Source organism: Pisolithus orientalis, assembly GCF_024613125.1.
Source record: "Pisolithus orientalis strain OTSU chromosome Unknown F5J12scaffold_55, whole genome shotgun sequence".
NCBI lineage: Eukaryota > Fungi > Basidiomycota > Agaricomycetes > Boletales > Pisolithaceae > Pisolithus > Pisolithus orientalis.
In genome coordinates, this window is record NW_026260836.1 from 202,593 (window position 1) to 228,295 (window position 25,703).

Consider the following 25,703-nt stretch of genomic DNA (forward strand, 5'->3'; position numbering starts at 1 on the left):
TATGCAAGGCTGATGGCATCAGGTGAAGTATCCGTCACCACGCGCCATGCATGGCGGGTGCAGGTCGAGCAGGAACGGGAGCAGCGGGAACGCCAGAGTCACATACCAGCGTGTCAGTTCACAGGCCCAATGGACTCGTATCCAGACAATCCACCCTCGATGGACGCTCTCTCTCTGCCTGGCTCGACTCCTTCTAGTCCCCTCACTACTACCTCCGACTTGTCAGACGACGACTACTGGCAACCCTCTCCAAAGCGGAAACGCATAGCAAACGCCGTCGCAGCACCACCAAAACCAAAGCCTCGCAGAGCAAAATGTATCCGCGCCAGAAGGGTCATCCGTGATCATACCCCTACTGACAGTAGTGCTGGGCCATCCGCTTCGTCCTCCCGGGCTGTAAGTCGACAGCGATCTCTCGCTCTTGACGAACCGATATACCGTTCATCAAGTTCGCGTTCGAGTTCTACGTTCCGAATTCCACATGACCCAGGAGAAAAGGCTGACTGGGTTTGGTGGACGGATGATGACGGGAGGCCAGGACCTGACCTTGTCAGTGCAGCTGTCGTCGTGCGCCAACTCGTTAAATCATACAAAAGCTGTGAGTTGTGATAGATCTACTGTAGCAAACTTTTTTTAAATGTCTTCCTGCCGTAGATTTCAATAACCCACAAGACCCAGACGACAAATCTTTCGAGGTCGAGGCCATGCCATCTACCGAGCTAGAATATCCCAACAACCATTCTTGCGAAACGTGAGTCGATATTATTATGTATCTCATTGAACATGGTCGTGAGCGGAACGCTTCTTGGCAGATTTATATTATTGGTACCTAAGGACCCGGATCACTACAGCCCCATTATGTGCTTGGTAGACTCACTGTACACTATCATTGAATGTACGTGGCTTCGCCATATCATAGAATTATCTATGACCCTCGCCAAGGTTATCTTACCCCACCGCAGAAAGCGTTGTTTGGAACATTGCCTACGGACCTTCCCACAGATCACACACCACCACCTTCTCCCCCGATTTCCTCCATTGCTGATCTATCTGGAGACATTTCAAATTCCTCCCACATCTTAGAGAACACAGCTCAGCCCAATTACCTGCGCACCCTTCAACGTGCTATCCGACGACGAGATGGACCCCTGTTCCTTCACACGATGGACACCATTAATTTTCTTCTGCGCTCGCTGAAGTATCCACCCCTTCCAGCCGATGTATTTGAACCTGCACTTCCGAATCAGCTTCTAACTTACGCACGTGAATGCTGGATACAGCCATCTCATCGAGGCATCCCAAAACGAGTTCTACTACGTATTATCGAGGAGACATATCAACGTATCGTTGGCCCTAACATCGGACAACTGAGTCGATACTCGGCATTCACGAGTGAAGTTTACGGAGAGTTAATGCCCTCTTTCACCGACAAAATCATTGCACAGACCGGCTTGCATGCAGGCTCACTTCTAGTTGACCTTGGGTCCGGTGTCGGCAATGTGTTGCTACACGCAGCGCTTGCTACAGGGTGTTCAGCGTTCGGCATAGAGTTCATGGCGGGCCCAGCGGCCCTTGCTCGGCAACAGCTCCAGCAACTTCGTACACGCAGCCGTATGTGGGGGTTAAGTATGGGTAATATCGAACTAGAGGAAGGGGACATGTTGACGAGTAGTCGTGTTGATGCGCTCCTCCCGAAAGCGGACGTCGTGGTCGTCAATAACAAGGTCTTCGAGGAAACTCGTAGGTATTTCCTCAATACATGTTATCCAACATAAATTGTTAACTGTCCGCTTTTTGTTCCCAGTCAATGCAGCCTTGCGTCCTAAATTTCTAGACTTAAAGGAAGGGGCCGTCGTCATATCTATGAAACCGTTTGTCCAGCCAAACGCTCGAGTGACAGAACGCAACGTGGACGATATCTGCGCCATATTCGACGTGGAAGAGCGACCGTATCATTCGGGTGACGTTTCGTGGGGGAGTAGTGGCGGTACTTATTATATCCACAGAGTGGACCGTATGGGGTATGCAAGCATAAGGGAACGGTTCGAAAATGCGCGGGCGAGGAGTGTGAGAGCTGGGCGACGGTAGGGAGGCTACCCCCACGATGACAGAGATGGACTGGACGGATGCATTTTTCGAGGTAGACATGTCTATGTATGTATTGTATGTACGGAGAGCAGAACCTTCACGCTAGCAAAATCTAATCATCCTGCGGTGTATTGACTGTTGAATCTTGAGTGGGAAGACGTACTCGTGCACGCCATCTATGACGTCCTCGTTCAGTTCTTCCGACGTTCGTGGACCAGGATTAAACAATCTCATATGTGGCTCTTGAGTTCGCGCCAGGGAGCACGGCCACGGCTGCCTCCTCCACGCCGGAATGGTGCAGCTAAGCGCGAACAGCCAGTGAAGTTTGCCTGCAAGGATTATTTATGGGCATGGAGTGATACCTGTTACATAGACAAAGATAGCAGCGCCGGGCTGCAAGCGATTGTGTCAATGTTCACGTGGTACCCGACAATCCGCCCTGGCTGTCGAGTGCCCCGCAGACGTTCCCGATGTCGGCTCATTTGCCAGTGGCAAATGGTCCGGACGTGGGTGGATCCTCCGAGAGTTGCTGGTCCTCCGCACCGTACTACTCTACACCCACAGCCAAGACCCCCCACAGCCTTAAATCACAAAAAGGACAGCGCTGTGCTAGAAGAGCTCGAATGCACAACAGAAACTGAGGAGCTATTGAATAGCTCCTCAGTTTCTGACTGATTTTTCTTCAGCTATGAACACCGCATGTTTTGGGCTGCAATGGGCATCCTCACGGCGTACCACCCATCCAGAGGAAATCGCCAATTCACCCTTCGGCATCTTCGACCTCTATCTACCCGTTCTTCATGGTGAATCCTGTTCAAAACCCCCTGGGTCGCCTTCTATCAGAAATCATATCGCGGTCTGGGGAGATCTCCGTTTTGGATTGGGTAGGAAAGGCATCAACTTTTCACAGCTGTCTCCCGACCTACTTCACCTCGTACCGTGCATTGCCTTCGTCACCAGTCCCAAACCCGAGGCAGAAAGACGTGCGTTGGCGATGGCTCGGGGGTCTGCGTCAACCGAAGTACTGCGAAAGCTGCATAGCTCACTCGCTGAGTCGGCACACCCACGATTCATCGGTCGCCACATTATATTGCCTTGCTTCGACCAGTGTTACAATGTGGAGTGCCCAAACACGGAAAAACCCGTGAATGCTGCAGAACTCATGATGCTATGGGTGTGAATAGGTTAACTGGTTCTCTGGGAGGAAAAAAAAAGTTACCTGTACAACATAGCGCAAGCAAGGGCAATTTCGAGGACCTTGCGGACACCTATGTCACGGAATCCTGACACATTCGAGATGATTTGACACACCTCCATAGAGAAGGTGGTCGCTTCAACAATAGTGGAAACTTTGCTAGCTTCCAAGTCCACTGAATTGTTGAATTCCTTGGCACATCTGCAAAACTACCCGAGGGGATGAGCAGCGTATGGATACCTTCGTTTGCAAGTGACTTGTCGTAAGACTCCTTTCGCGCTTGGTGAAATACTTATTGACCAATGAGAGGGCTTGCTCAAGTGCGAAAGAGTTGTCAACAGCCGTGTCGCGTAGCTGTTTCCCAGATGCATCATCAGTCTCCATTGCCAGCTCCTTTGTGACACTAATATAATTTCTTCGCTTAAGTGCCTTGTCATAGATTGCATTCATGAGCTGTGCTGCACTGAAGGGCGTCTGCTGAAAAACGGATGTTCGGTATCGGCTTCCCCCTGAAGGAGGGAGTTATGGTAAAATAAGGAGACGACAAGAACTCGGATGCACCTTCAATGCGGCACGGATGAAAGCATGTAACGCCAAAACATACACCTCTAAACAACGTGCGTGAGCAGGTGAATATCCGAGCTCGGTCCAGCGAGCCTTGAAAGTGGAGATGTTGGATTCGGTGAGAGGGGGGGCTGCTCATTTACGCTGTGATTGACGAAGAGGGCAAAGGCATTGGGCACTGTGGCATGGTGACAGGCATGAATTTGAATACAAAGAATGCGGTAAAACGGGTGAACTGAGGACTCGAGACATACCCGATACGAGCAGCGTTAAGGACGGCGTTCTCGACACCTCCTGCGGCAGATACATGTGGACCGACTTTCCATAGGTTGCATACGCACGTAGGGAAACTTCTGTAGTCGTGCCCGCGTCATCTGGTCTCGTCGTCTGTCGTTGCTTGGTAGGTGGGGTTCAGCACTGGCTCGTGCACTTGAAGTTCGCGTTTCGCGGATGGTTTTGTAGACCGCTTCGGAAGGGCATCGTGGTCGTTTAAGCTGAGCTGCTGCGGCCACCCGCGTTGCCCGGAGTGTTTTGCACCATGTCTGGTCGACGTACAGCGATAACGGCGACACTAGAAAATGGTAGACACGCTGAATATTTGATGGGAGCAACATTCCCAGCTTGACGTCATACTTGTTCTAATAGACGGCCCTCATCACGATATCTGGCTATCCGTCCTCTGGAAAATCACAGCGGGCAGCTCAGATCAAACGACACATCGAGGCCCGGCTGGAAGACCCATCTTATGTGGGACCATCGCTGTCCGTCGCTGTCCTCGACGACACTCTCAACATTGACCGATCTTCTTATAATGGTACGTACTCTGATGTCATCTATGGAATAGAAGATGAGAGGGGTTCCCATGTGTCAGATTCGAGATCAGAAAAACCAGCTCGCGGAACGCTCTTCACAGCTGTCCAGCGCAACCTGGCTCAGAACAAGGTTGTCATCGTCGATTCGCTGGACTACATCAAGGGATTCCGGTATCAGATCTATTGTGCTGCGAGGGAGCTCAAAGTCCGCGTCTGTACGGTGAGTATCTAACGCATCCTCGTTCCATGTGCTACTGCGACTGACCGAGGTAGGCCTGGGTGTACGTGCTCGCTATGCCCGATCTGTGCAAGCAATGGAACAGCGAACGCACGGATGGAGAAGTATACGCCCCAGAGACGTACGACGTCGATTTCTTGCACATTACAAGCAAACTCACACTCACGTCACTAGCCTTGCGAACCTGCTGCAGCGCTATGAAGAGCCCTCTTCGATGGTTCGATGGGACTCCTCTCTCTCTACCGTGTCATGGACAGATGAAGACGTACCAGCAGACGACATCTGGAGAGCGATAACCGAAGGAATAATGAAGCCCCCCAACACGGGAACACAAGCTGTCGGTCCGCCATCGTGCTGTACACAGTCTTGCATCCTAATGTTGCTCTATTGCAGGTCGCAAAAGCCCCGACCGACGCCCTGCGTACGCTCGAGCACACCACTGCTTCGGTCGTTTCTGCCCTCGTCTCCGAACAGGTCAACTCCGGCTCGCTCGGCGGCATCACCCCCGTCACTCTCTCCTCTACGCTGCAAGTCCGCATAACCCTTCCCCCACGTAATGTGACACTGTCGGAGCTGCAGAGGTTGAAAAGACAGTTTGTGACGTTGCATAAGAAGGCGATTACACTGGGTACAACAGAGAAGGGTGCGGTGGATTGGAGTGAGCAGAGCGTTGCGGACAAGTTTGTCGTGTACCTCGAAGAGAATATGAAACCTTGAGTTAGTAATTACATGGACCTACAGCATTTTACTTATCCGTGCGACTCAACTTGGAAAATCTCGAAGCAAGAAATACGAGATCTCAACTGCTATTCCTCGGTCTTATCACCTTATCCTCTTCGTCAGCTTCATGCACAATGCCACACGCACAAGAAGTGTCCATGCAGCAGACAGCAAGCCGAAAGGAGGCAAGAGCCAGCTCACAACCCACGTTCGACCAACCGTACGTTCCAACCGCTTCAGGCACAGTCGAACTTGCTCTTCCAGTTCAGCACATGATCCAGAGCTATCGATGACGATGTCTGCAAACGCAATTTTGGAGGATATTGGCTGTTGAGAGGTGAGTCGAGCTGAGGCTTCGGGATAAGTGGATTTGTCACGGGCCATGAGGCGTTGGAGTTGGGTCTCTGGGGAACTGTATATGTGGTTTGTGTAGAAAGGCAGGAGGAAGATGCATGCTTAGCGCCCACCAATACACCACGATGATGCAGCCCATCCATTTCCAGAGTCCGCCCTCGATGAGAAGCGGTACGTCAACGACACACATACGTTCTCCCCGCATCCAGCACCCAAGTATATTCCACATGATCGCCCATGTTACAGCAGGGTGCACGATGGAGTTCAACTTTCTTCGTTTAGTCTCGTCATTGAAGACAATGGAACCAAGTTTCTTGCGGTCGAGTGAGCCGTCAGGAAGGATGATATTAGGCCCAAAATATGCCGCTATCTTGGAGAGTGCACGAGTGCCGGGAGCAACGACCTCACGAGCGAGGATGTCGGCATCAATGATGGGGATACTGGAAGTTCTCAGAAGAGCAGAAACTGTTGACTTTCCAGTAGCTATACCGCCCGTCAGGCCAATGACTATTGAAAACGATAAGAACAGTGAATCAGTAATGTTGAGAAGGAATACCGAGCATCGATGTTGGTGTGCGTGGGTCCTTCGACAGAGCCCATTCACCGCGCGAGATTCTCGTCGACCATTGAGCCTAACGGTGAGTGTCAGATCCATCCAGGAGGAGTCCCCGTTGGGTCGTTGCGTTATTTTCACTAAGCTCCAGTCTCTAACTTGCCTGTTCTATGCACTCTGTCTTTACTTGTGAATCCTCCCACAACTCAGAGAACACAGCCCAGCCGAATCATCTGCGTACCCTCCAAGGTGCCGTCTGACGACGGGATGGTCTGCTGCTCCTTCGCACGGCAGGCAACATCTCCTGCGCTCGCTGAAGCACCCGCTCCTTCCGGACGATGTGATTGAACCTGCACTTCCGAGTCAGCCTCTAATATACATACCTTATCGAGGCATCCCAAAGCGAGTTCTTATCGAGGAGATGTATTGACGTATTGTCGGTCCCAACATCAGATTACTGGGTTGATACTCGGTATTCACGATCGAAGCTTACGGAGAGTTAACGCCCTCCTTCACCGACAAAACCATTGCACAGACTGGCTTGCACGCAGGTTCACTTCTGGTTGACCTCAGATACGGCGTCGGCAACGTGTTGCTACACACAGCGCTTGCTACAGGGTGCTCAGCGTTCGGCGTAGAGGTTCGTGCTGTGCCCCGCAAGTCTCACTCGGGAACAGTTCCGTAACGCTGCCGGACGGATGTGGGGGCTAAGGCTGGGTAATATCAAACTGACATGTTGACGAGCAGTCGGTTTGGTGCGCTCCTTCTGAAAGCGGACGTCATGGTCGTCAATAACAAGGTTGTCGAGGAAACTCGTACGTATTTCCATGATACGTGCCGTCAAACGTAAATCACTGACTGACTGCCTTTTAGGCTCTTTGTAGCTAGTCAGTGCAGCCTTGCGTTCGAATTTTCTATAATAAAGGGCTACCCCACGATGAGATGGACTGGACGGATGGAATTTTCGGGGCCGACTCGTGTGTGTACAGAAAGCAAAACCATCGCGCTAGCAAAATCCAAGATTCCCTAGTTCTCGGAGCATTGACTGTGTTGAGCATTTGAATGCGGGACCGGGCAGGTTCTCCTTTTCAGTGTAAGTACTTGTCAAGAGTTCAAATACTCCTGTTGTCAATCGCGATTCCAATAGCATCACTGGCGCAGTTCTCTCGACGTTCAAATATTCAAACTTGACTACTTTACTGTAAGTTGACTGTAATGTGTCATGTGAGTCGACTAAGTCCTTGAGGAGACTTTGACTCAGAGCTTTAGAATCCGTGCAGAAAGAACGACGAAGTCCTTCAGAACAACTTCAATGTCCCTGAATTTGTCCCGTCCCACTATTTGGCGCGCATGAGTAGCGAGCGGCAGTATTCAGTGGCCGGCTGCTGCTGACTGTGACTGGACAAGCACTACCAGCAGTGGAGTCCTGGCCGTGGACACCCCACCTTTAATTCCGAGACAATTCCTGTGGCTGAGGGAAACTAAATCTAATTAAGAAATGATGAAGCCACAGAAATGCACGTATTTAGTGGTTGAGCAGAGCTTAGGTTAGACAGCTGGGCGGCAATTTCAATCCTGTGCTTCTCGTAAGTACACTACAACTCTTTACTCCTCTCTCGTCGACGTCTACCAGCTCTCGAGTCACTAGGTGAGCTCTTTTCCAGTTTTTTTTTCCCCCCAGCTTCCAAGTAGCTGAGCAATATTCAGCCTGGTTGTTCATCGCGTCATCAACCAATTTGCGCTTTGCGTAGCCTCAGCCCGTTGGTGAGGTCCCTATCGGGTCATTGTGTTACTTAACTTTCGTTAACCCCCACGTACATAGTTCTTATCACACTTCGTTATCAGATTATCTGCTTTGTAAACCGCGTCTTTACCGGGTAAGTTCTTGTGCTTTGTCCAATTCGCCTCTGAAGGCCCATCCCTACCTAGTGCAACAGCACCGAATGCATTCCGCAGACGACGTTTCCAGGAAGCGCTCGGAGTTGAAATGCTGTAGTCTGGAGCATAATGATCGAGACAATGCCCTGGACAAACTGGCGAGGGCCCTCTACTACAGATTCGGGAAAGAGTGGAAAATCGACGACCTGGAGGAGGCGATTGGGATGCATCGCGCAGCACTGGAACTTCGCCCTGTGGGGCATCCTCATCGGCGTTCATCGCTCCTTGGCCTCGCTCTCTGTCTGCTCCACAGGTATGATATTCAGGTGGCCAGTTGCCGACTTGGAAGAAGTAATTCTCCTCAAGCGTGCAGCACTAGAGCTCTGTTTACCCGGAGATCCAGATCGTGGCCTATTCCTTGACAGCCTTGGAACCTCCCTTCGGACGAGGTTTCAGAAACAAGCTGTGATGCGTGACTTAGAAGAGGCGATTGACCTCCACCACGCTGCATTGGAGTTACATCCCCTTGGACATCCTTATCGGCATTCATCACGTCATGGCCTTGCTCTCTGTCTGCTACGTAGGTATGAAAATCAGGGAGTGGTTGCCAACTTGGAAGAAGTGATCCTGCTCAAATGTGCGGCACTAGAGCTCTGTCCGCATGGAGATCCTGATCATGGCCTCTTTCTTGACATCCTTGGTACTTCTCTCCGGATGAAGTTTCAAAAACAAGCCGCAATGCACGACTTGGGGGAGGCGATGGAGCTTCACAATGCTGCATTGGAGTTATGCCCTCCTGGACATCCTTATCGGTGTTCATTGCTCCTTGGACTTGCTCTCTGTCTGCTACATAGATACAACATTCAGGGGGTGGTTGCCGACTTGGAAGAGGTAATCCTGCTCAAACGTGCAGCACTTGGGTTCTGTCCACCCGGAGATCCCAATCGTGGCCTGTTTCTTGACAGCCTTGGCACCTCCCTCTGGATGAAGTTCCACAAACAAACTGTAATGCGCGACTTGGAGGAGGCGATTGAGCTGCACCGTACTGCACTGGAACTACACCGCCCTGGACATCCATGGCGGTTATTATCTGTCCGCCGTCTCGGATTTTGCTATTGGGACAGGTATAGGAGCCTTCGCATGACAGGTGATCTAGAAGAGGCTATTGCATTAGCACGATCTGCATTGGTCATCTGCCCACCAGGGCATGCAGATCGCACAGATCTTCTTCACACCCTCGCATTCTACCTGCGGAACAGGTTTTCGAAGTGGTCTGCGATATCGAATGTGTCGACCCTTCCTCGAGTATCTTTGATGCTCCGTCCGCCAGGCGATACGGAGCGTGATGCCTCATCACTCTATGACCTCGCACTACGTTCTTGGGACCAGTTTCGAAAATGTGCTTCACCTGCCGACCTGGATGAGGCCATTAGCCTTGCAGCCTTCGTAATGGAGCTCCGACCATCAGGGCACCCCTATCATGCTCTTTCTTTTGAAAAACTCACTCTTTTCCTTCGAGAGTGGGTTCACCACCTACGTCTGGCACCGAGTGGGGATCAGTCCCCCGCCCTCGACCGAGCAGCAGAGGATCTCCGTTCCCTTGCAAAATTCCTTCGGGATAGATCTCGAAATGAACGCGCAATTACCGACTTGGACGAGGCCATTACACTTCACAGATATGTGCTGCAACTGCGTCCAACCGGTCATCCTAGACGCCCTTCGTGTCTCCATGATCTTGCACAATGTCTAGCAGACAGGTTTCGTTACAAAGCTGCCACATCTGATTTAGACAAGGCTATCGCACTCGAACAAGAAGCCTTGCGGCTGTTTACGCGTGGAGAACCAGATTATCATGTATCTCTGGACAGTCTTACGACGTATCTCGAAATGAAAATCAGCCCGCGAGTTGGAATGGCGATCTCTGGTGTCTCACGTGTTGATCAAGTCGATATTAAACAACTTATCCGGGATGTCGCATTTGACGTCCTAAAAAGTGCTCCAACCAGACTGCTTCACACACAAACCGGCACCCTATGCGATCGGGATACCCAGATATCGCATTTTCTAGGCAGTCGACAATGCAATGAGCTACTCTCCTCAGTCGTGGCATGCTGCCCTGATCAGCGAGTAGAATCCATTCGTGCTGCCGTCTTGGCATACTTCCGATATGTTATGCTTTCCCACCGCTGGGGCGAAGACGAGCCATCGTTGCGTGACGTCGAGGGCTCCTCGATATACAGTATGTCAACAAAGGCCGGTCATGAAAAGCTCCAAGCCTTTTGTCTCATTGCCTGTAAGAAGGATTACTTATGGGCATGGAGCGATACATGTTGCATAGACAAAGATAGCAGTGCCGAGTTGCAAGAAGCAATTGGATCGATGTTCAGATGGTATCGACGATCCGCGCTGACTATCGTGTATCTCGCGGACGTGTCAGATGCCGGTTCATTTTCCAGTAGCAAATGGTTCGGACGGGGATGGACCCTCCAAGAATTGCTGGCCCCCCGCACTGTACTATTCTACACCCAAAACTGGTCGCTCTACAAGAATCTTACATCTTCAAATCATAAAACAGACAGCCTTGTGATCGGGGAGCTCGAAAGTACGACGAGAATAGTGTCTCCGTTTCTGATAGACTGTTCTCCAGGTATGGATGACGCCCGTTCGAGGCTGCAATGGGCATCTTCACGGCGTACCACCCGCCCTGAGGATATCGCCTATTCACTCTTCGGCATCTTCAACCTCCATCTACCCGTTCTCTATGGCGAATCTGCTGAAAACGCCTTGGGTCGCCTTCTGGCAGAAATCATATCGCAGTCCGGAGAGATCTCAGTTCTGGATTGGGTAGGAGAGGCATCAACCTTCCACAGCTGTTTCCCAGCCCACATCACTTCGTACCGCACATTGCCATTATCACCACATCACCAACCTGACGCTGAAGAACGTGCATCGACGATGGGTGAGAAATTTACACCAAGCAAAGCACTGCGGAAGCTGCATGACTCGCTTGCCAAGTCACCCCTCCCACGATTTATCAATCGTCGCCTTATATTACCTTGCCTCGTCCACCGTGTTACAATGGTCCAACTAAAGAAGGTCAAACTCGCAAGCTGAGCGTTGCACGTACGAAATCCAGGCGTCGGGTCTACGGCCGCTCGAGATCGCGTTGCCGCACGAGCTAGAAAATGCTGACAATGTCGCCAGGTACTCTGTATCTTGTTCGCCCCTGGCATTCAAAGTTACTCAGTCAATCCACCGGGACAGAAGCCACCAGTGCAGAACATGTGATCCTGACACTAGGACGACCATTTAATGCCCTTTTGTTGACCAAATTGCCTCACGACGAATATAAAAGGATCGCGTCTTCCACCCTTATTGTCGCTCAGCCCGTGGACTCGGCTAGTCTCTTGCAAAGCAAGATTAGGACCTTCACTATAGTGTAGTTGGTCACTGTTGAAGCACTGCTTTCATGATACAACTAGGTCAGTTGAAACCCGCCACTCATGTATCTATGTAGTATGGAGTCTTTGATCCAGGTTTGTATATTCATGCCTTCGGATAGAGTTGTTTCATGTCGTTTGGTCGACGGAAGTGAACAGCGAACCAAGTCCGGACAGGCAGCGCCCTGCAGAGGATGTCAGAACAAGAACCCATCGAGGTCTTCCAGGTCCCAACACCGACCCTTCCGGCTGCCGTGCTACCCGACTCGTATAATGCATACCGTGGACAGGACACCCCACTCATCATCGACAACGGCGCATCCCAATTACGTTTTGGGTTTTCCCTATGTCCTTCCATCGTTGACTCTCAAGAAGGAATATGTGACCAATAAGACGCCCCATGTTGTATCCAATGTCGTGGCACGGTACAAGGACCGCAAGACCAACCAGCCACTGCTGTTATTCGGAGACGGCATCGATGCGGACAGCGGAGCCAAAGGTCAAGTGCGTACGCCATGGGAGGGTGATGTACTCCTCAATTTCGATGCACTGGTTCGTCATTTTCTGTCTGCGTGGTTTAGGTCCTAACAGGGATTCGCGGTCTGCGCGTACTGGTATGCCTACGGTATGTTTAACGCGAACAGGAACATGCCTTAGATTGCGCGTTCATCACATTGGGGATCGACACGGACACCGTTGACCACCCCGTGTTAATGACAGAGCGGCTCGCGTCTCCACTACACTTCTCGAGCCCGTAAGTGCTTTCGCCCACCGCGTTTCGTTCTTTTTTTGGTTGACTCGAGCACACTGGCAGTCACGTCCGAACTCATGTTTGAACAATATTCCGTCCCATCGCTGGCGTTTTGCATCGATGCCCTCATGTCGTTCTACTACAGGTACCAACGGCCAAAAGTACCCTTCGATGTCGATGGCTTGGCCATCTCCTTCAACACCGCATCGACGAGCATCATTCCTATTCTCAACGGCAAGGGAATACTGAGCCATGCGAAGCGGTACGCAGGTATTCATCCCATGGCCATCCCCACCGTTCACGTAGGGTGTTCTGGTGTTCCAGAATACCATGGGGAGCCCAACAGTCAACCGAGTATCTCCTGAAACTCAGCCAGCTAAAATACCACAACTTTCCTACGCGAGTCACTACTGCACAGGCATCGGTCTGTCTGTCCGAGCTATTTGCACCGTCCACTGACTGACTCTTCTATTCGATTTTCTGCTAATCGACTACATATACGATTTGTGGAGCAGTGGATGCTGCACAATTTCTGTGAATTCTCGCCCGACTACCAGACAACCCTTCGTTCGCTCCGCGACCCCAATTCAATGCGAGCAGCTGCCCGCGTTGTGCAATTCCCATTTACGGTGCTCGTGACGGAGGAAAAGACTGAGGAAGAACTCGCGCGCATCGCGGAGCGGAGAAAGGAACAAGGCAAGAAGTTACAGGAAATGGCTGCGAAGAACCGCATGGAGAAGGTGCGTAGAACTCGTCATCACATGTAATATGTGCAAGCGCTGTAAAGGCAAGGCTGAAGAAGAAGTATAGCTCCTGCAGAAAGAGAACGACCTCCGGTACCTACTTAATCTGCGGGAGAACCAGGGCGACAACAAACGCGAGTGGCAGGTAAGCAGCAATGATACCCCCTTATCCATCTTTAATGCTTTGACTTGCTAATGTACCTCCTTTTCTGCAGAATACTCTGCTGGAGGAAGGCTTCGACGACGACGCGGCGCTGGATGAGACGATAAAGAAACTTGAACAAGACCTCAAGAAGGTACGCAAGAAGGAATCGGAAGGTCAAGATGAACCTACGGTGCGGATTTCTTCTTCCTAAAATGTAGCTTTCTCTTCACCTTCCTTGGATACAGTCAGGAAGAACCGACTTTTACCCTCGTTGACGTTCCCGACGCAGAAGTGAGTTTAGAGGAGTGATCGCAGTGGTTTGTTTGTTTACTCTTTGCCTGCAGCTCGATGAGGAGGGACTAAAGGAAAAGAAGAAACAAAAACTTCTCAAGGCTGGGTTTGAAGCGCGTGCTCGGGCGCGCAGGGAAAAAGAAAAGGAACGAGAAGAACGGGAAGCGGAGGAACGTCGCGATGAGGAAGAACGAGAAAACTGACTTTGGTAGGTTGGGCTGGAAGGCTGCGCAAGGAACAAGAGGTGTGTATATTCGATTCCTTTGCGTCAACTGCTTGTTGGTGACACTGCATCTAGGCGATCATGAGCAGGATTAAGGAGCGTGAACGTCGCAAAGCTGCCCTTTCGGATAGGAAGAGTGCTGTTGCGCAGGCACGGATGAAGAACATCGCTTCCCTTGCTGCAGACGATCGAGTATCAAAGAAGAAGAGGAAGGCTGGTACAGGTGAGTTTCCATCCGGGCAAGCGGAGTTCGCCTCCGAAGACTGACTGGGCATGGAAAGAGGATATGTTTGGCGCTGATGACGAAGATTGGGCAATATATCGTAAAATCGTACGTCCCAGATGCTTTTACTCCCACAAGTTTATTACCCAACTACGTAACCAGAATACAGCTGCACCATCCTCTGACGAAGAAGACGACATCCAACAGCTGCAGCTCGTTGAATCGAAGCTCCTTGCACATGACCCGACCTTTACCACTCAACATACACATGCGTCACGTACAGCCGCACGCTCTGCGCTACTTTCTGCTTTCCGACCACAGTATGGTCCTGGTGATGTTGCTGGTGCTGCAAGAATCCACCTCAACACCGAACGCTGGCGTGTCTGCGAAACATACTTTGCTCCGTCGATGGCAGGAGTTGATGCTGCTGGAATTGGCGAGGTTTTGCAGACTGTCCTTGCGAGGTTCACGGACGCAGAAAAGGCGCGGTTAGTAAAAGTAAGGTCGTGTCCCCCGCAGTTATTTCTTTGCCGCTGACCATGATGTCAACGCAGAACGTGTATACTACTGGTGGTCCCTCTCAGTTTCGCGGGCTTCGTGAGCGAATCTACTCAGCACTTCGTCCAATCCTTCCGCCAGAGATGGAACTCCCTTCCCGTCGAGACGGCCCAAGATGCCGCGATGGATGCGTGGAGGGGAATGGCGACCTTTGCAAACACGGAGGAATTCAAAGATGTAGGGGTTACTCGACAGCAATACGAGGAGTGGGGCAGCGAGCGGATAAAGAGATGGTGGGGTGGGAACTGGAATGCTGCCCAATAGTTCGCTTACGAGTGTGTAGATAGGAAGTATTCGCAATAATTTGTCCTTGGGGCCCTCCGCCTTCCCGTTACACTGGAATTCGACCACTTTCATGATAAGTCAAAAATCGATGCACGCTCACAAAATTGTACTGTCCTTAGATATAGGTACAAGCAAGCGACGATACCATAGAGGGTACGTCCAGGGGCGCCCGTAGGGCTTTGGTATCAATATAAATATATTGTTACAACTATACCCCCTGATCCTATTGGACACTAAGACTCCTTACACCCTCATCACCGCCGCCCCTCGCCTCCTTGTTACACTTGAAGTTCGACTCCCCTTCATGATAGGTCAAAAATCCATGCACGCTCATAAAATTGTGCACGCGTACTGTCCTCAGACATAGGTACGAGCAAGGGACTATACTACAGGCGGTGAGTGTAACGTGTAGAAGTAACAGAAGTAATTGGACCTGACGGGCGCCTCGCTTACTGTAGATGTGGTGGGTACAAAGCAGAACACAGGGGATATAGCGTATATCACGTTCATGAGCAGCAGGTCGACATGGACTGTGAAACTGGTTGGTTGACTTTGACGGATCCGTCAGCATTTGTAGCGCCGCCTGGAGACCCAGCGGCATCCGCCTGTGAGTCGATCAATCTCGCCTTGCAATCCCTGTCGCATAGGGTTATACAACGCAAAAAAAAGAAAGAAAGGATGCGACGAACCGTGCGAGAGTGAAAAAAGCGTCTTCGACGCCGTCGTTCAGCTTGGCAGATGTTTCCATGAACCTGATACCCAACTCCTGGGCTAGTTCCAGCCCTTGCTCTTTGGTAACGACACGTTTATCGTCCCAGTCTGATTTGTTACCGATAAGGATTTTGTTTACACCTTCTGACGCGTGCTGTTCTATGTTGGCGTGCCATGTGCGAATGTCTGTTTGGAGCATCCTTGTTTGGAAAAAGTTCAAAATTGATAGCTGAACAACAACCTACTATTGAAAGAGCGTTCGTCTGTGACATCGTAAACAAGCAAGATGCCCATGGCGCCGCGATAATAAGCCGTCGTGATGGTTCTGAATCGTTCCTGACCGGCGGTATCCCACTACAAGCTCCTATGTAAGTCGGCAGCGTAAGATCCGCACGACGGAATGCCCTCACAATTTGAAGTTTGATTCTCTTCCCATCCAATTCGATCGTGCGAATCTTGAAGTCGATGCCGATGGTCGTGATGAAAGAAGGGGTCCATGCATCGTCGCAGAAGCGGAGGAGGAGGCAAGATTTACCAACGCCTGTTAGAGGGGCATGAGAGGGCGACTAATTCGGACCTGTAGACAAGAGGAATACCTGAGTCTCCAATGAGAAGGAGCTAGAAGGGGTTGGCATGCGTTTCGTGTCAGGATAGCCAAATTTAAGGGCATACCTTGATGAGAAAATCATAATGTGGAGGAGGCATTATTCTGGAGTGAGTCTGCGGGTGATGTCAGTAGTCCAGAAATATCATTGTAGACGTACATACACAGAAGCAAAGTATTAAACCGTAGTTCCAAGTCACAAAGTCTACTCCTGTGTAACCTGTCCTCAGCTGACATAATCAAGTCACGTGAACGAGCTCGGCTAAAGGCACGGAAGCTGCCGAGCCGCTAAAATTTATGTAGTATTTGGAAGCTACGAGCAAGATCTGCGTCCTAGAAAGGCTCTTGCAGGGTTGTTGCAGGATCAGTAAATTCAGCCAAATCACAGCATACACATTACAAGACAGTTTTTAAATTCTTTGCGATCTCGGCAGACACTGGCGAACATCAAGTGCTTGAAAACCCAGGTTTTTGAACGCTTAGCTTTACTGATGCTGATTTGAATCCCTAAAGCTGTGTTGAATTTGACTCGCGTTCATGTCAGTAACACGAGGTCGTGTCCACTTTGTGGGACTAATATATTAGGTAGTAGTCTCTTTTAACGACGGTCTACCGTCTACCCCTTGCCCAGCTGCCAGCAAGCTGTTGGCTGGTCCTGTACCGACCATGGTACACATTGTAGATCTTTCTATGTTCTCTGCCGAACGTCTGGCACACCCTGTTGGGCTTGCTGACGCGCTTCGTCAGCTTGAGCTGTTGTTGGTAGTCTCCAACACGGATGGCGCTGTGGCACAGATCGTCCGTGAGTTATTGTCTGTCCCGAGCCTCTTTGGTTTCCTTATCTCGGGTAAGTGAGCCATGCTCACCTAGAAATCTTGCTCACATGAATTCTGGCCAGTCTGGCCCAGCTCGAAGAAGTTGGTGGAGCGTATTTTCACCGCCTTTCCGAGTGAACCGGCGCTTGTACCGCAGTCCTTCGCAAGTGAAATATTGATTGAGATATCTCATACTTTGTTCTCTATTCCTCCCGACCTTTTGTCTGCTGACCTGTCCAGAAACATTGGCCAGTCTAGGCAATACGTGGACAATGTGTTGCCTGTCCTGACTATATTATACCGCACAGATTTCACCACCCAAAATACTGCGGCAGACGATGATCCCCAGTTCGTGGATGAGGACATCGACATCCCGTTTCTCAAGCAGAAAGTAAAGAGGCAGCGACGGAAGGTTAAGCGAGAGGTCCCGGCTGTTAATCCTGCCCCGTTTCATGAACTTGGAGTCCCTGTGCCCGTTACGAATGAGGAAGCCCGAAGAATGGCCGACGAGTTTGTAGAGGAGTTGAAATCAGTCTTACACGTACGTAGCCTTCGAAACCATCACGCCTCCGGCTTGACTTCTCTCAACAGTTCTATCTGAGTGCACTCTCGAGTCCTGAACTTGCGACACCCCTCAGGAACGCATATATTCCTTCATCCGATCATAGTACCAATGAACGCTGTCAGATTGTGGTGGAGCCATCTACCTCCGTTGTCGTGGACACTCGGCCCTCAGCATACCCAACGGTTCAACCAATGAAGGCTGCGCTGTACTTTGACAATGCTGACGGTTTCGGGGAATGGAGAATTCTGATCGGGACGAACGCAACGAAGAAGCTGAGAGAATTCCGCAGAAACAACGGAAAAAAGTTCAAGATTGTAGTCAAGAAGATCAAGTATGTGCTCTACCACTCCCTTTAGTTATTGTGTAGTGACACTGGCGTAGGGAACTCTCCAATGGTCAGTTTTCAGACGATAACCAGAAGAGATTGGATGGTGCCCGTTCCGGCGTGCCTATTTTTGAGGCAAAAATGCAACGAGACTTGAGGCTTGTGGTATGGGTTCCCACCTCGTGTCTCCATTAAAAATTATTAATGTAACATGAAGTATCAAATCGACTGTGTCCCGGACCATGACGGCGAAGTAAGTGAATTACCCTCTTCCCTGTTCCTTGCACTCAAATGATTCCAGATCGAACAACAAGGTGGACCTTACATGTCGGTTATATGCGTATATGCTTATTGGGTTTATGTGAAGTCATAAAGATATATGAGATATGCACTCATACTCAGCTCAATCGCATTTGGGATGCAATGAATCACCACTTGTCCGGCAAAGGCAAAGAGTATATACAACGGTAACCTCACCATCTTTACGCTGAGGAAAGGAAGATGTCAAAGCTCACTCATCTCACCGTTGCAGATGCACATACAGAAACCCGCCCGTCCATCCTGGAGACAATGTATACTTGCCCGCTGGATTCCCACCCAAGGTACACGATGTAGTCGTCAAGCCTCCACCGTTGGTTCTCGGAGACAGAGAGATGGACCAAGTGCGTCCATTTATCTCAACTTCTTGCTGTCCTCCTTCATTACGCTTGCTGACTCGAACTACAGCTGCACTCGCTCCTGGTGTGCGTCTTGATGTACACGAGTTCACTGTAGTTCATTGACGCCGCGGTAGCCTTGAAAAATACGTCACCTTCTCCCAGGTGAGCATGAATTGATCTGCTATGTCGTTGTTATTTCTCAAATGTGCTGTGTAGGCCCTGATTAACGGTTCGAGAAATGCTGTCCTTCCTGATGATCCAGCCAAGGTGATAGCGTCATTACAGGTTTAATTGCGAGGAAGGACGTCCAGCATGTATTCGAACTTACGTTGGTGCACTTTCTCTAATCGCTTTACCTTCCTAAATGTCTTTACAGTCCACAGGAACGCAAGATCGTCGATTGTACTACATCGTGCTATGTTTTGGGTCGAAGTGGCACGGGGTGTGCTGATTCTTATGATCGAGATTGATGCAATGCTCATTGTTCGAAGGAAAACGACAACCATGCTATTTAAGATGCTCGGGATTCAGAGGGCATGGCAACTTCAATCTGAAGGCTCTGGCATGCCCCGGCCAAGGCAGATATTCGTTACGAAGTCACCGGTCCTCGCAAGCAAGGTAGAGGAGTATTTCGTTAAACTCCTGGAGTCCCTCTCCCTGGCAGGATATTCGCTGGAAGAACTGGCAAGATTGCAGCCAAGAAACATGGACCGAGGATTGGTTGATACTGACGATGTCCCAGACGCGCAAAGTGGTATTCCTCAGAGATATAGTGAACTCGAGGACCACCACTTCCCTTTATTCTTAACATTTGACCGGGTGTGCATTGTTGATCATATACGCTGAACTCACCGCTCATAGTCAACTCCATAGCTGGCGAGGATGATTGCAGCGGATATCCTGGACGCAGATCATCCAACGGCTAAACGTGTAGCAAAATTATTCATGCAGTCTCAAGACCCGGAGGTCCTTGACTCTTTTGTTAGCTATGATACTTTTGCCAACACGTATTGGCCCCACTTCCCTCAGCCTCTTACGAAGGGTCTTGGTAAGGTAGTTGGTTTGCCTGCACTCTATGACTGACGAGGCGTTCAGATCCGTGGTTGGTGTTTGGGGAGATTATGGGTATTTCCGTCGATTCAGTGGTGTAACCGGAGTACTAATGTACGACAGGCATCATCAAAGGCTCAGAAATGTCACTTCAATTTGATGACGGAACACTGGATAAGAACACTTATTGTGGTCTCCCATCACGCTCAAACCCGACTTTCTCCGGTCAAAGAGAACTTGTCTATGCTCTATTTGAAGCCTACTCGAAGCTGAAACGTCAGCGCCAACATCATGATGTTGCAGACAGGTTTGTTTCTGTTTTTCGAGGAGTACAGTGTGATCTTGATTGATCCATCACAAGGACTCATGCCGTTCTCAAGACTTTACTGGGCGCTACAGTGTTCAAAGGGCGCCAAGTGGATTATCTGTTTGTATATCCTTCATATCTGCGAACATGTTACTGATGAGGATTGGGCTGCAGTTATGTAGACGAAGCACAGGACAACCTACTCATAGATGTTCTTCGTATGTTTTTCATATCTAGCAATTGGAGACCACGGTTGAGATGTTTGCAGTTTTGAGACTTATATGTAGCAATCCGGAAGGCCTGTTCTGGGCAGGTGATACTGCTCAGACCATCTCTGCAGGCAGTTCGTTTAGGTTTGATGATTTGAAAGCATTTCTACACCGTATCGAGGTGGGCGGTCTTAATTCCGTAACGTCTACGAACTACATGAGATTCAGGTGGACCAAGCCTCGCACATGGTGAGGGAGCGGGCTGTTGCTCCACCGATGTCATTCCAGCTTGCGATAAACTACCGGTCCCATGGCGGCATAGTGAACTGCGCACATTCAGTGATCGAGTTGATTTCTCGCTTCTGGCCGAACAGCATTGATTCCCTCCAGCCTGAACATGGCATCGTTGACGGTTTGAAACCGGTCTTCTTCACGGGATGGGATAAGGATACTGTCCGTTATGAACAATTCCTCTTCGGTGCCTCGTATGTAATTTGTTTCGTTCAGTTGAAGATTCCCCACTGACAAGGTCCCGCCATAAAGTGGCAGTCACATTGAATTCGGCGCACAGCAGTGTGAGTTGATCTTTCTAGTATCATTTACCATTTTTTACACAGTTTACAGGCATTCTTGTGCGAAATGAAAAGGCTCGGGAAAAGCTCCGACAGCAAGTGGGTGATATTGGACTTATCATGTGAGGCCGATTAACCATTCCATTTCTAAACCTTGCTGAAGGCTGACTGTGGCAGGACACTTTATGAAAGCAAAGGACTGGAGTTCAATGATGTAGGTGTCTATCCACCCAGTATTTCCTTTCTGCAGCATTGAGCTTCGGAATTCGCAGGTGCTTCTATACAACTTTTTTGAGGATTCAAATGTGGATCTATCTCGCTGGCGTTTGGTGCTGGCCGCCGTAAACAGTGAGGTTGACGGCCACAGTCCGTGCCAGCTGCAGGCGCCATGTTTCGAAAGGGACGAAAGTAGGTATGCAGGTGTATGCAGTGAGGTACGTGAATGGAACTACTCCTGCTCGTTCATTCCGTCAGTTAATGCCTTGTTCAAGCTGAAACTCCTATACGTGGGGATTACAAGAGCACGTAAGAATATGTGGATTGTCGACAAGTCTGACAAAGCCGAGCCTATGAGAGTAAGGAATACCTCCCGAGTAATTTGTCAACGCAAAAAGCTGATGGTTATGACAGATATTCTGGATAGTCTCGTTCCCAAATCCAGAACTGTAGTCCTGAGACTGATGTTCCGCATCTCGCAGTCTCTTCTACCCCTGAAGAATGGGCAGAATCAGGTCGCCTTGTTATTCCATAACAAGCGATACACACAAGCGATGCATTGCTTTGGGCGTGCCAACATGCCCCGTGAAGTGAGGATTGCTGAGGCGTACTATTTCCGAGAGCTTGCTCGCGCAACCGTGGGGGTGGCGCTGCCCAGCGAACAGCGGCGAGCGTTCGCCAAAGCTGCAGACGCATTCGACAACTGTGGCAGAGAGGCACCTGGTAGGCAGAAGCTGCAGTATTACCATACAGCTGCGGAGTGCTACATTCGTGCTGCCGACGACCGTAAGGCGGCGGATGCATACCTGAATGCTGAGGCATACGAACTAGCAGCCAAACGCTACCGCAAGGCCGGCATATTCGACAAGACAGTTGATGTTCTCAAATCCTACTCGAAAAAGATGTCCCCTGATTGTGCAGACGAGTTGCTCACAGTATGTCGGTTGTACTACTGTAGCAAGGATGACGAGAAGTAGGTGGTCTTGCCGTTGTCGTGAATGTGAACCTAACATGCCGTAGACCACCGTCGTCCTCTCTTTTCCACCTTCGAAGAAGAGCTGGACTTCCTTGAGACCTATGGCCTCGATGTGGCACTTGTTGTTCTCTACGAGTCCCATGGAAAATATGTCGAAGCTGCAGAACTGCATTTGAGTGAAGATAAACCATTGGACGCGATCGGAATACTTCTCAAGGACAAAACCAACCAGCATGCCATGAGGCGGGCAGCGGACATATTACTGGACTGTTTGTGGAAACATTGCTCATTCGGAGTGGCACCAAAGGAGTTCCATGCCGGGATACCGAAGACCCTTATCTCCTTCAGCCGTCAGCTGCCCTCGGGTCTTTTGTTGCCTCGAGCCCGTAATGAAGTAAGTATCGCCTGCTTGCTCGGAGTCTCGGACTGAATTTCCACCGTCCAACCATCCAGGTCAAAATGTTCCAATCTGCTGCTGCAGAAGAAGTTGACCGTGTAATGCTGGAAGCATTGGCAAAATCCTTCATGGAGCAGGCTGACAACGCGGCAGCTCTTTGGTGTCTCAATCACGTTTTTTCGCGTCTACCGCCGGCGGAAGAGTTAGTGAAGTTGGAGGACTTTACGCTCTTCCTCCAAAAATTCTACACGTATTCTCATTTGCTCTATACCGTTGCTTCCTTCAATGATCCTGTGGGAGGACGCGGTGTCAGAAAGCTGTTTGCAATAACTCAGCTTTCGGACGATCAATACAATGTACAAGCGGGCTCCTTCATTTTGGCCACCCCAAGCTTGGTGTCTACTAGCAATGATGAACAAACAAATGCATCGCCATACACTCACGGGCAAATCACCAATGTGTTGAAAGAACGCGTACGCTCCTATCTTCGCCACCAAGTCCTTATTGAGACTCGACTTTGCAACAATGCGAAGATATTTTCTCAGTGCCTCCTTTACACTGTCAACGGCTCCTGCAACTATGGAAAGTGTGAGCAACAGCATGTCTCACTTTCCTCTCTGGACTCCACACAATACAACGCGCGTGTTGGAATCCATCTGCAACAAATGCGTATATTGCAACTTGTATATTCCGCATTTCCCGAGATGCGGGAGTGGAAGTCGTCAGTAGCCCTATGCTTATTGCGTGTTCGTGTGTTGATCATTTTTGTGATATAGCGTGAAAGGGGAGATCGCGGACTGGATAGCCCACTTATATGAGGCATTCTTCCCACCTTTCCGTGCACAAGGGTCTCTTGCGGATCTCAAGTGGTCAAACATCCAGGGAGCTTCTGACGGTATTCGAGTTATGAGACATTGGGTTCGCGACGCTATTTATGCTCTAGAACCTCGATATTCTGCCGACTTCCTTACTGACATACTAAGGCTGATTAAGCTCAGCTCGGCATTTGGTGAAAGTGACGCTTTGCAGAATGCTAACTGCGTGCAGAGATACCGCCCCGAGGAACTCATTCCGCAATCCAGATCGTTACATTGTGGAAGACATGATTGAGTCCAACCAATCTGCTACCGAAGCAAGCATTTCTGCGGGCATTCTTGGGCTTCAGTAAGATTTCCGCTCCTTATAGATTTACGGTTTATGACCTCCGTCGTAGCCACACTATCCGCAATAACATTCAAGTGAACTTATCTGTTCTTTGTGACTGCGTAGAGGAAGTGCTCAGTGCTTACGTGATAACTCTCCGTCTCAAAAATAACCCCGGTGCGGACTCGCTGCACGACGTCGTTCTACCTCGGAGCTGGTTAATCAGGAACAACAAACTCGATGCACGTAAAGATGTCAGGATCATCAATTACTTCTTGGACGATATACAGTACCTTTTAGAAAAGCTACGGTCTGACAGTACAGAAGGTTATTTTTGCACCGCTCGAGTAGTTGCACAACCTAACGCCTGATGCAGAACATCTCTGGTTGTTGCACACGAACGTTACGCCCGTTCACCGAAATATATTCATTGCACGGATGTGAGTAATATAACGATCATTCTGCCTCAAGGAAACTAACAATAGCCTAGCTGTAGAATGTTGTGTCTTGGTAGGTAGTTTTTCAGGAGTTTGGACTCGACTGACTCCCTTTAGCTTGTTATAACTGCCCTCCTCATTGGGCCGGTCTGAAAGCCAGGATTTCAAGCATCATTACCAACTTGAGATCAAATGATCCTGCTCGGTCCACACCATACATCTACCGGCAGTGCGTATCTTCGCCATTCCCTACATCCCAGTAATGACCCCACTACTATTGTAGCTATGTACAAGCAGCACGCGACGATTATCTACGCGTAATAGTTACCTACGATGAAAATCATGCTATACCGAATCTTGTTCATCTTCGTCGCAAGGGAACGAGGCTTGGGACTAGCCGCCTCGCGACAGGGTGGCGTATTCAGGAACTTGATTATAGTCGACTCGACGAGATACCAACTCTTTTAGCGTCTCCCCTGATTGCCGCACGCTCCCAACTCCGTGTGGAAGCACCGGCTTTCGTGCCTCGGGTTGGAATTTCACTCCAGACAAAACCAGTTGAAGACCACGTTAATCTATCTCTCGAGATTGACTCTGCACAACTCGGAGAGCCAATAGAAGATGTAGAAAGTTCTCCTTCCGACGATGATCAGGCGGTACCGGCTGTTGTTGGTACAGACGAGGAAGAGTCTGCAGCCGGCTTAATACAACGTGTCTATGGTCAGTACCGTCAGAAACAGAAGCGGTTGCTGGAAAGGTCCACACTCGAGGCAGAGAGATCTGCTGTATTCTTCGCTTGTTTAAAGCATGCTCAGGCTTCCGGCTTTTCCCCAGGGTTTTACCGCCTACTGTACCTAGGACCCTTGCCCCACTTGCTTTTGGCCCTCAAGAAGGGAATCTTCATGGCTACGTTCGTTAGAAACACGACCAAAATCCCTGGACTATTATTGAGAGAAGGCCATGAACGTTTAGAAGAACTTGGACGTCAGAGGAGTAAAATATCGTGAGTCTTAATACTCTGTGCTTGCAAATTTTCTCACTTGCTTGGAGGTCGACCCTTAAACAAGGGCACGAACTGCTGAAGAAGCTGAGCCCTGACTCACAGTTCCACAAGAACCGCGACATCGGCGCTCTAAAGGATGCAGTGCTACAAGTTAAAGAATTTCTGCACAGAATCCCAGGTGGTGCGAGGGGGGCGCCGGAAGAACTGAACATCGCATACAAAGCTGTTGTTGCAGAGAAGCACGTCCCGAAGAAGGAGAAACCATCCCTCAATGTCGAGGATCTCGATCCATATGAATACTGACCAGGACCTGTATAGACCTGATGGCATGGAGGATTTGATATTGTACCTATAGGCTACTATCCCGAGGTTATCCTGCCGTATTGAATTGATAACAAATATCAGATCGCTCCCATGTAAGCAACGTCTTCGATGACGCGGGATGGTTGGTCAGTGCTCAGTTGGAAGCCTCGAGAGCATGGCTTGTTTTCGTCATCTGAATTGATGCCTACAATCTAAAGGTTGCTGAATGTTGATGGACATTCATTGTGAGAGGGTGGCAAACTGGTAAGGTTTATATGTACAGCCAACATAGTGAACATGTATCAGGCAGTGGTACTAGGGGCTGCAAAGGTGATGTCAGAGAAATCTCA

General features: G+C 49.9%; 8 protein-coding genes across 8 annotated transcripts; 6 read left to right on the forward strand and 2 right to left on the reverse strand.

Moving 5' to 3' along the window:
• Positions 1-159: 159 nt before the first annotated feature.
• On the forward strand, positions 160-2,088 carry F5J12DRAFT_727370 (histone-lysine N-methyltransferase; the record flags this gene model as incomplete). The annotated part of the gene is made up of 5 exons (XM_051741799.1): positions 160-598; positions 655-751; positions 813-895; positions 943-1,740; positions 1,805-2,088. The coding sequence occupies 5 exons, from the start codon at positions 160-162 to the stop codon at positions 2,086-2,088; spliced, it is 1,701 nt and encodes a 566-aa protein (XP_051595443.1).
• Positions 2,089-2,593: 505 nt separating this feature from the next.
• F5J12DRAFT_861764 (uncharacterized protein) lies at positions 2,594-3,580 on the forward strand. Its single transcript, XM_051746899.1, has 2 exons — positions 2,594-3,256; positions 3,308-3,580. The coding sequence occupies exons 1-2, from the start codon at positions 2,777-2,779 to the stop codon at positions 3,392-3,394; spliced, it is 567 nt and encodes a 188-aa protein (XP_051595444.1). The 5' UTR covers positions 2,594-2,776; the 3' UTR covers positions 3,395-3,580.
• Positions 3,581-4,291: 711 nt separating this feature from the next.
• F5J12DRAFT_469090 (chromatin associated protein KTI12) lies at positions 4,292-5,842 on the forward strand. The gene is made up of 6 exons (XM_051739584.1): positions 4,292-4,428; positions 4,493-4,661; positions 4,719-4,879; positions 4,933-5,018; positions 5,072-5,234; positions 5,291-5,842. Exons 1-6 carry the CDS (start codon positions 4,426-4,428, stop codon positions 5,612-5,614), a joined length of 906 nt encoding a protein of 301 aa, XP_051595445.1. The 5' UTR covers positions 4,292-4,425; the 3' UTR covers positions 5,615-5,842.
• F5J12DRAFT_747783 (dephospho-CoA kinase-domain-containing protein) lies at positions 5,477-6,973 on the reverse strand. The gene is made up of 4 exons (XM_051742091.1): positions 6,528-6,973; positions 6,085-6,478; positions 5,665-6,029; positions 5,477-5,609 (listed from the first exon to the last, which is right to left on the reverse strand). Exons 1-3 carry the CDS (start codon positions 6,532-6,534, stop codon positions 5,720-5,722), a joined length of 711 nt encoding a protein of 236 aa, XP_051595446.1. The 5' UTR covers positions 6,535-6,973; the 3' UTR covers positions 5,477-5,609; positions 5,665-5,719.
• Positions 6,974-10,861: 3,888 nt separating this feature from the next.
• On the forward strand, positions 10,862-11,887 carry F5J12DRAFT_861792 (uncharacterized protein). Its single transcript, XM_051746900.1, is given in 3 exon segments — positions 10,862-11,498; positions 11,518-11,606; positions 11,650-11,887. The coding sequence occupies 3 exon segments, from the start codon at positions 11,052-11,054 to the stop codon at positions 11,843-11,845; spliced, it is 732 nt and encodes a 243-aa protein (XP_051595447.1). The 5' UTR covers positions 10,862-11,051; the 3' UTR covers positions 11,846-11,887.
• A 149-nt stretch (positions 11,888-12,036) lies between these two features.
• On the forward strand, positions 12,037-15,040 carry F5J12DRAFT_907516 (uncharacterized protein; the record flags this gene model as incomplete). Its single annotated transcript, XM_051748946.1, has 16 exons — positions 12,037-12,201; positions 12,236-12,394; positions 12,487-12,596; positions 12,646-12,855; positions 12,918-13,017; positions 13,109-13,333; positions 13,404-13,481; positions 13,552-13,671; positions 13,731-13,772; positions 13,826-13,946; positions 13,985-14,016; positions 14,071-14,218; positions 14,277-14,326; positions 14,381-14,716; positions 14,773-14,801; positions 14,860-15,040. 16 exons carry the CDS (start codon positions 12,037-12,039, stop codon positions 15,038-15,040), a joined length of 2,106 nt encoding a protein of 701 aa, XP_051595448.1.
• A 258-nt stretch (positions 15,041-15,298) lies between these two features.
• F5J12DRAFT_861809 (rab-type small GTP-binding protein) lies at positions 15,299-16,565 on the reverse strand. The gene is made up of 7 exons (XM_051746901.1): positions 16,445-16,565; positions 16,369-16,390; positions 16,183-16,313; positions 16,018-16,126; positions 15,751-15,958; positions 15,492-15,697; positions 15,299-15,439 (listed from the first exon to the last, which is right to left on the reverse strand). Exons 1-6 carry the CDS (start codon positions 16,475-16,477, stop codon positions 15,568-15,570), a joined length of 633 nt encoding a protein of 210 aa, XP_051595449.1. The 5' UTR covers positions 16,478-16,565; the 3' UTR covers positions 15,299-15,439; positions 15,492-15,567.
• A 477-nt stretch (positions 16,566-17,042) lies between these two features.
• Positions 17,043-25,353, forward strand: F5J12DRAFT_897559 (uncharacterized protein; the record flags this gene model as incomplete). Its single annotated transcript, XM_051748032.1, has 37 exons — positions 17,043-17,223; positions 17,275-17,732; positions 17,783-18,087; positions 18,138-18,246; positions 18,299-18,334; positions 18,383-18,421; positions 18,484-18,548; positions 18,626-18,743; positions 18,808-18,824; positions 18,875-18,902; positions 18,957-18,969; positions 19,026-19,068; positions 19,124-19,559; positions 19,614-19,788; positions 19,836-19,865; positions 19,914-20,097; positions 20,152-20,217; positions 20,272-20,315; positions 20,366-20,487; positions 20,535-20,791; positions 20,850-20,881; positions 20,931-21,000; positions 21,056-21,092; positions 21,151-21,286; positions 21,353-21,453; positions 21,509-21,520; positions 21,577-22,033; positions 22,115-22,464; positions 22,524-23,188; positions 23,244-23,482; positions 23,550-23,631; positions 23,681-23,937; positions 23,987-24,050; positions 24,107-24,120; positions 24,165-24,276; positions 24,331-25,050; positions 25,098-25,353. 37 exons carry the CDS (start codon positions 17,043-17,045, stop codon positions 25,351-25,353), a joined length of 6,330 nt encoding a protein of 2,109 aa, XP_051595450.1.
• Positions 25,354-25,703: the final 350 nt, after the last annotated feature.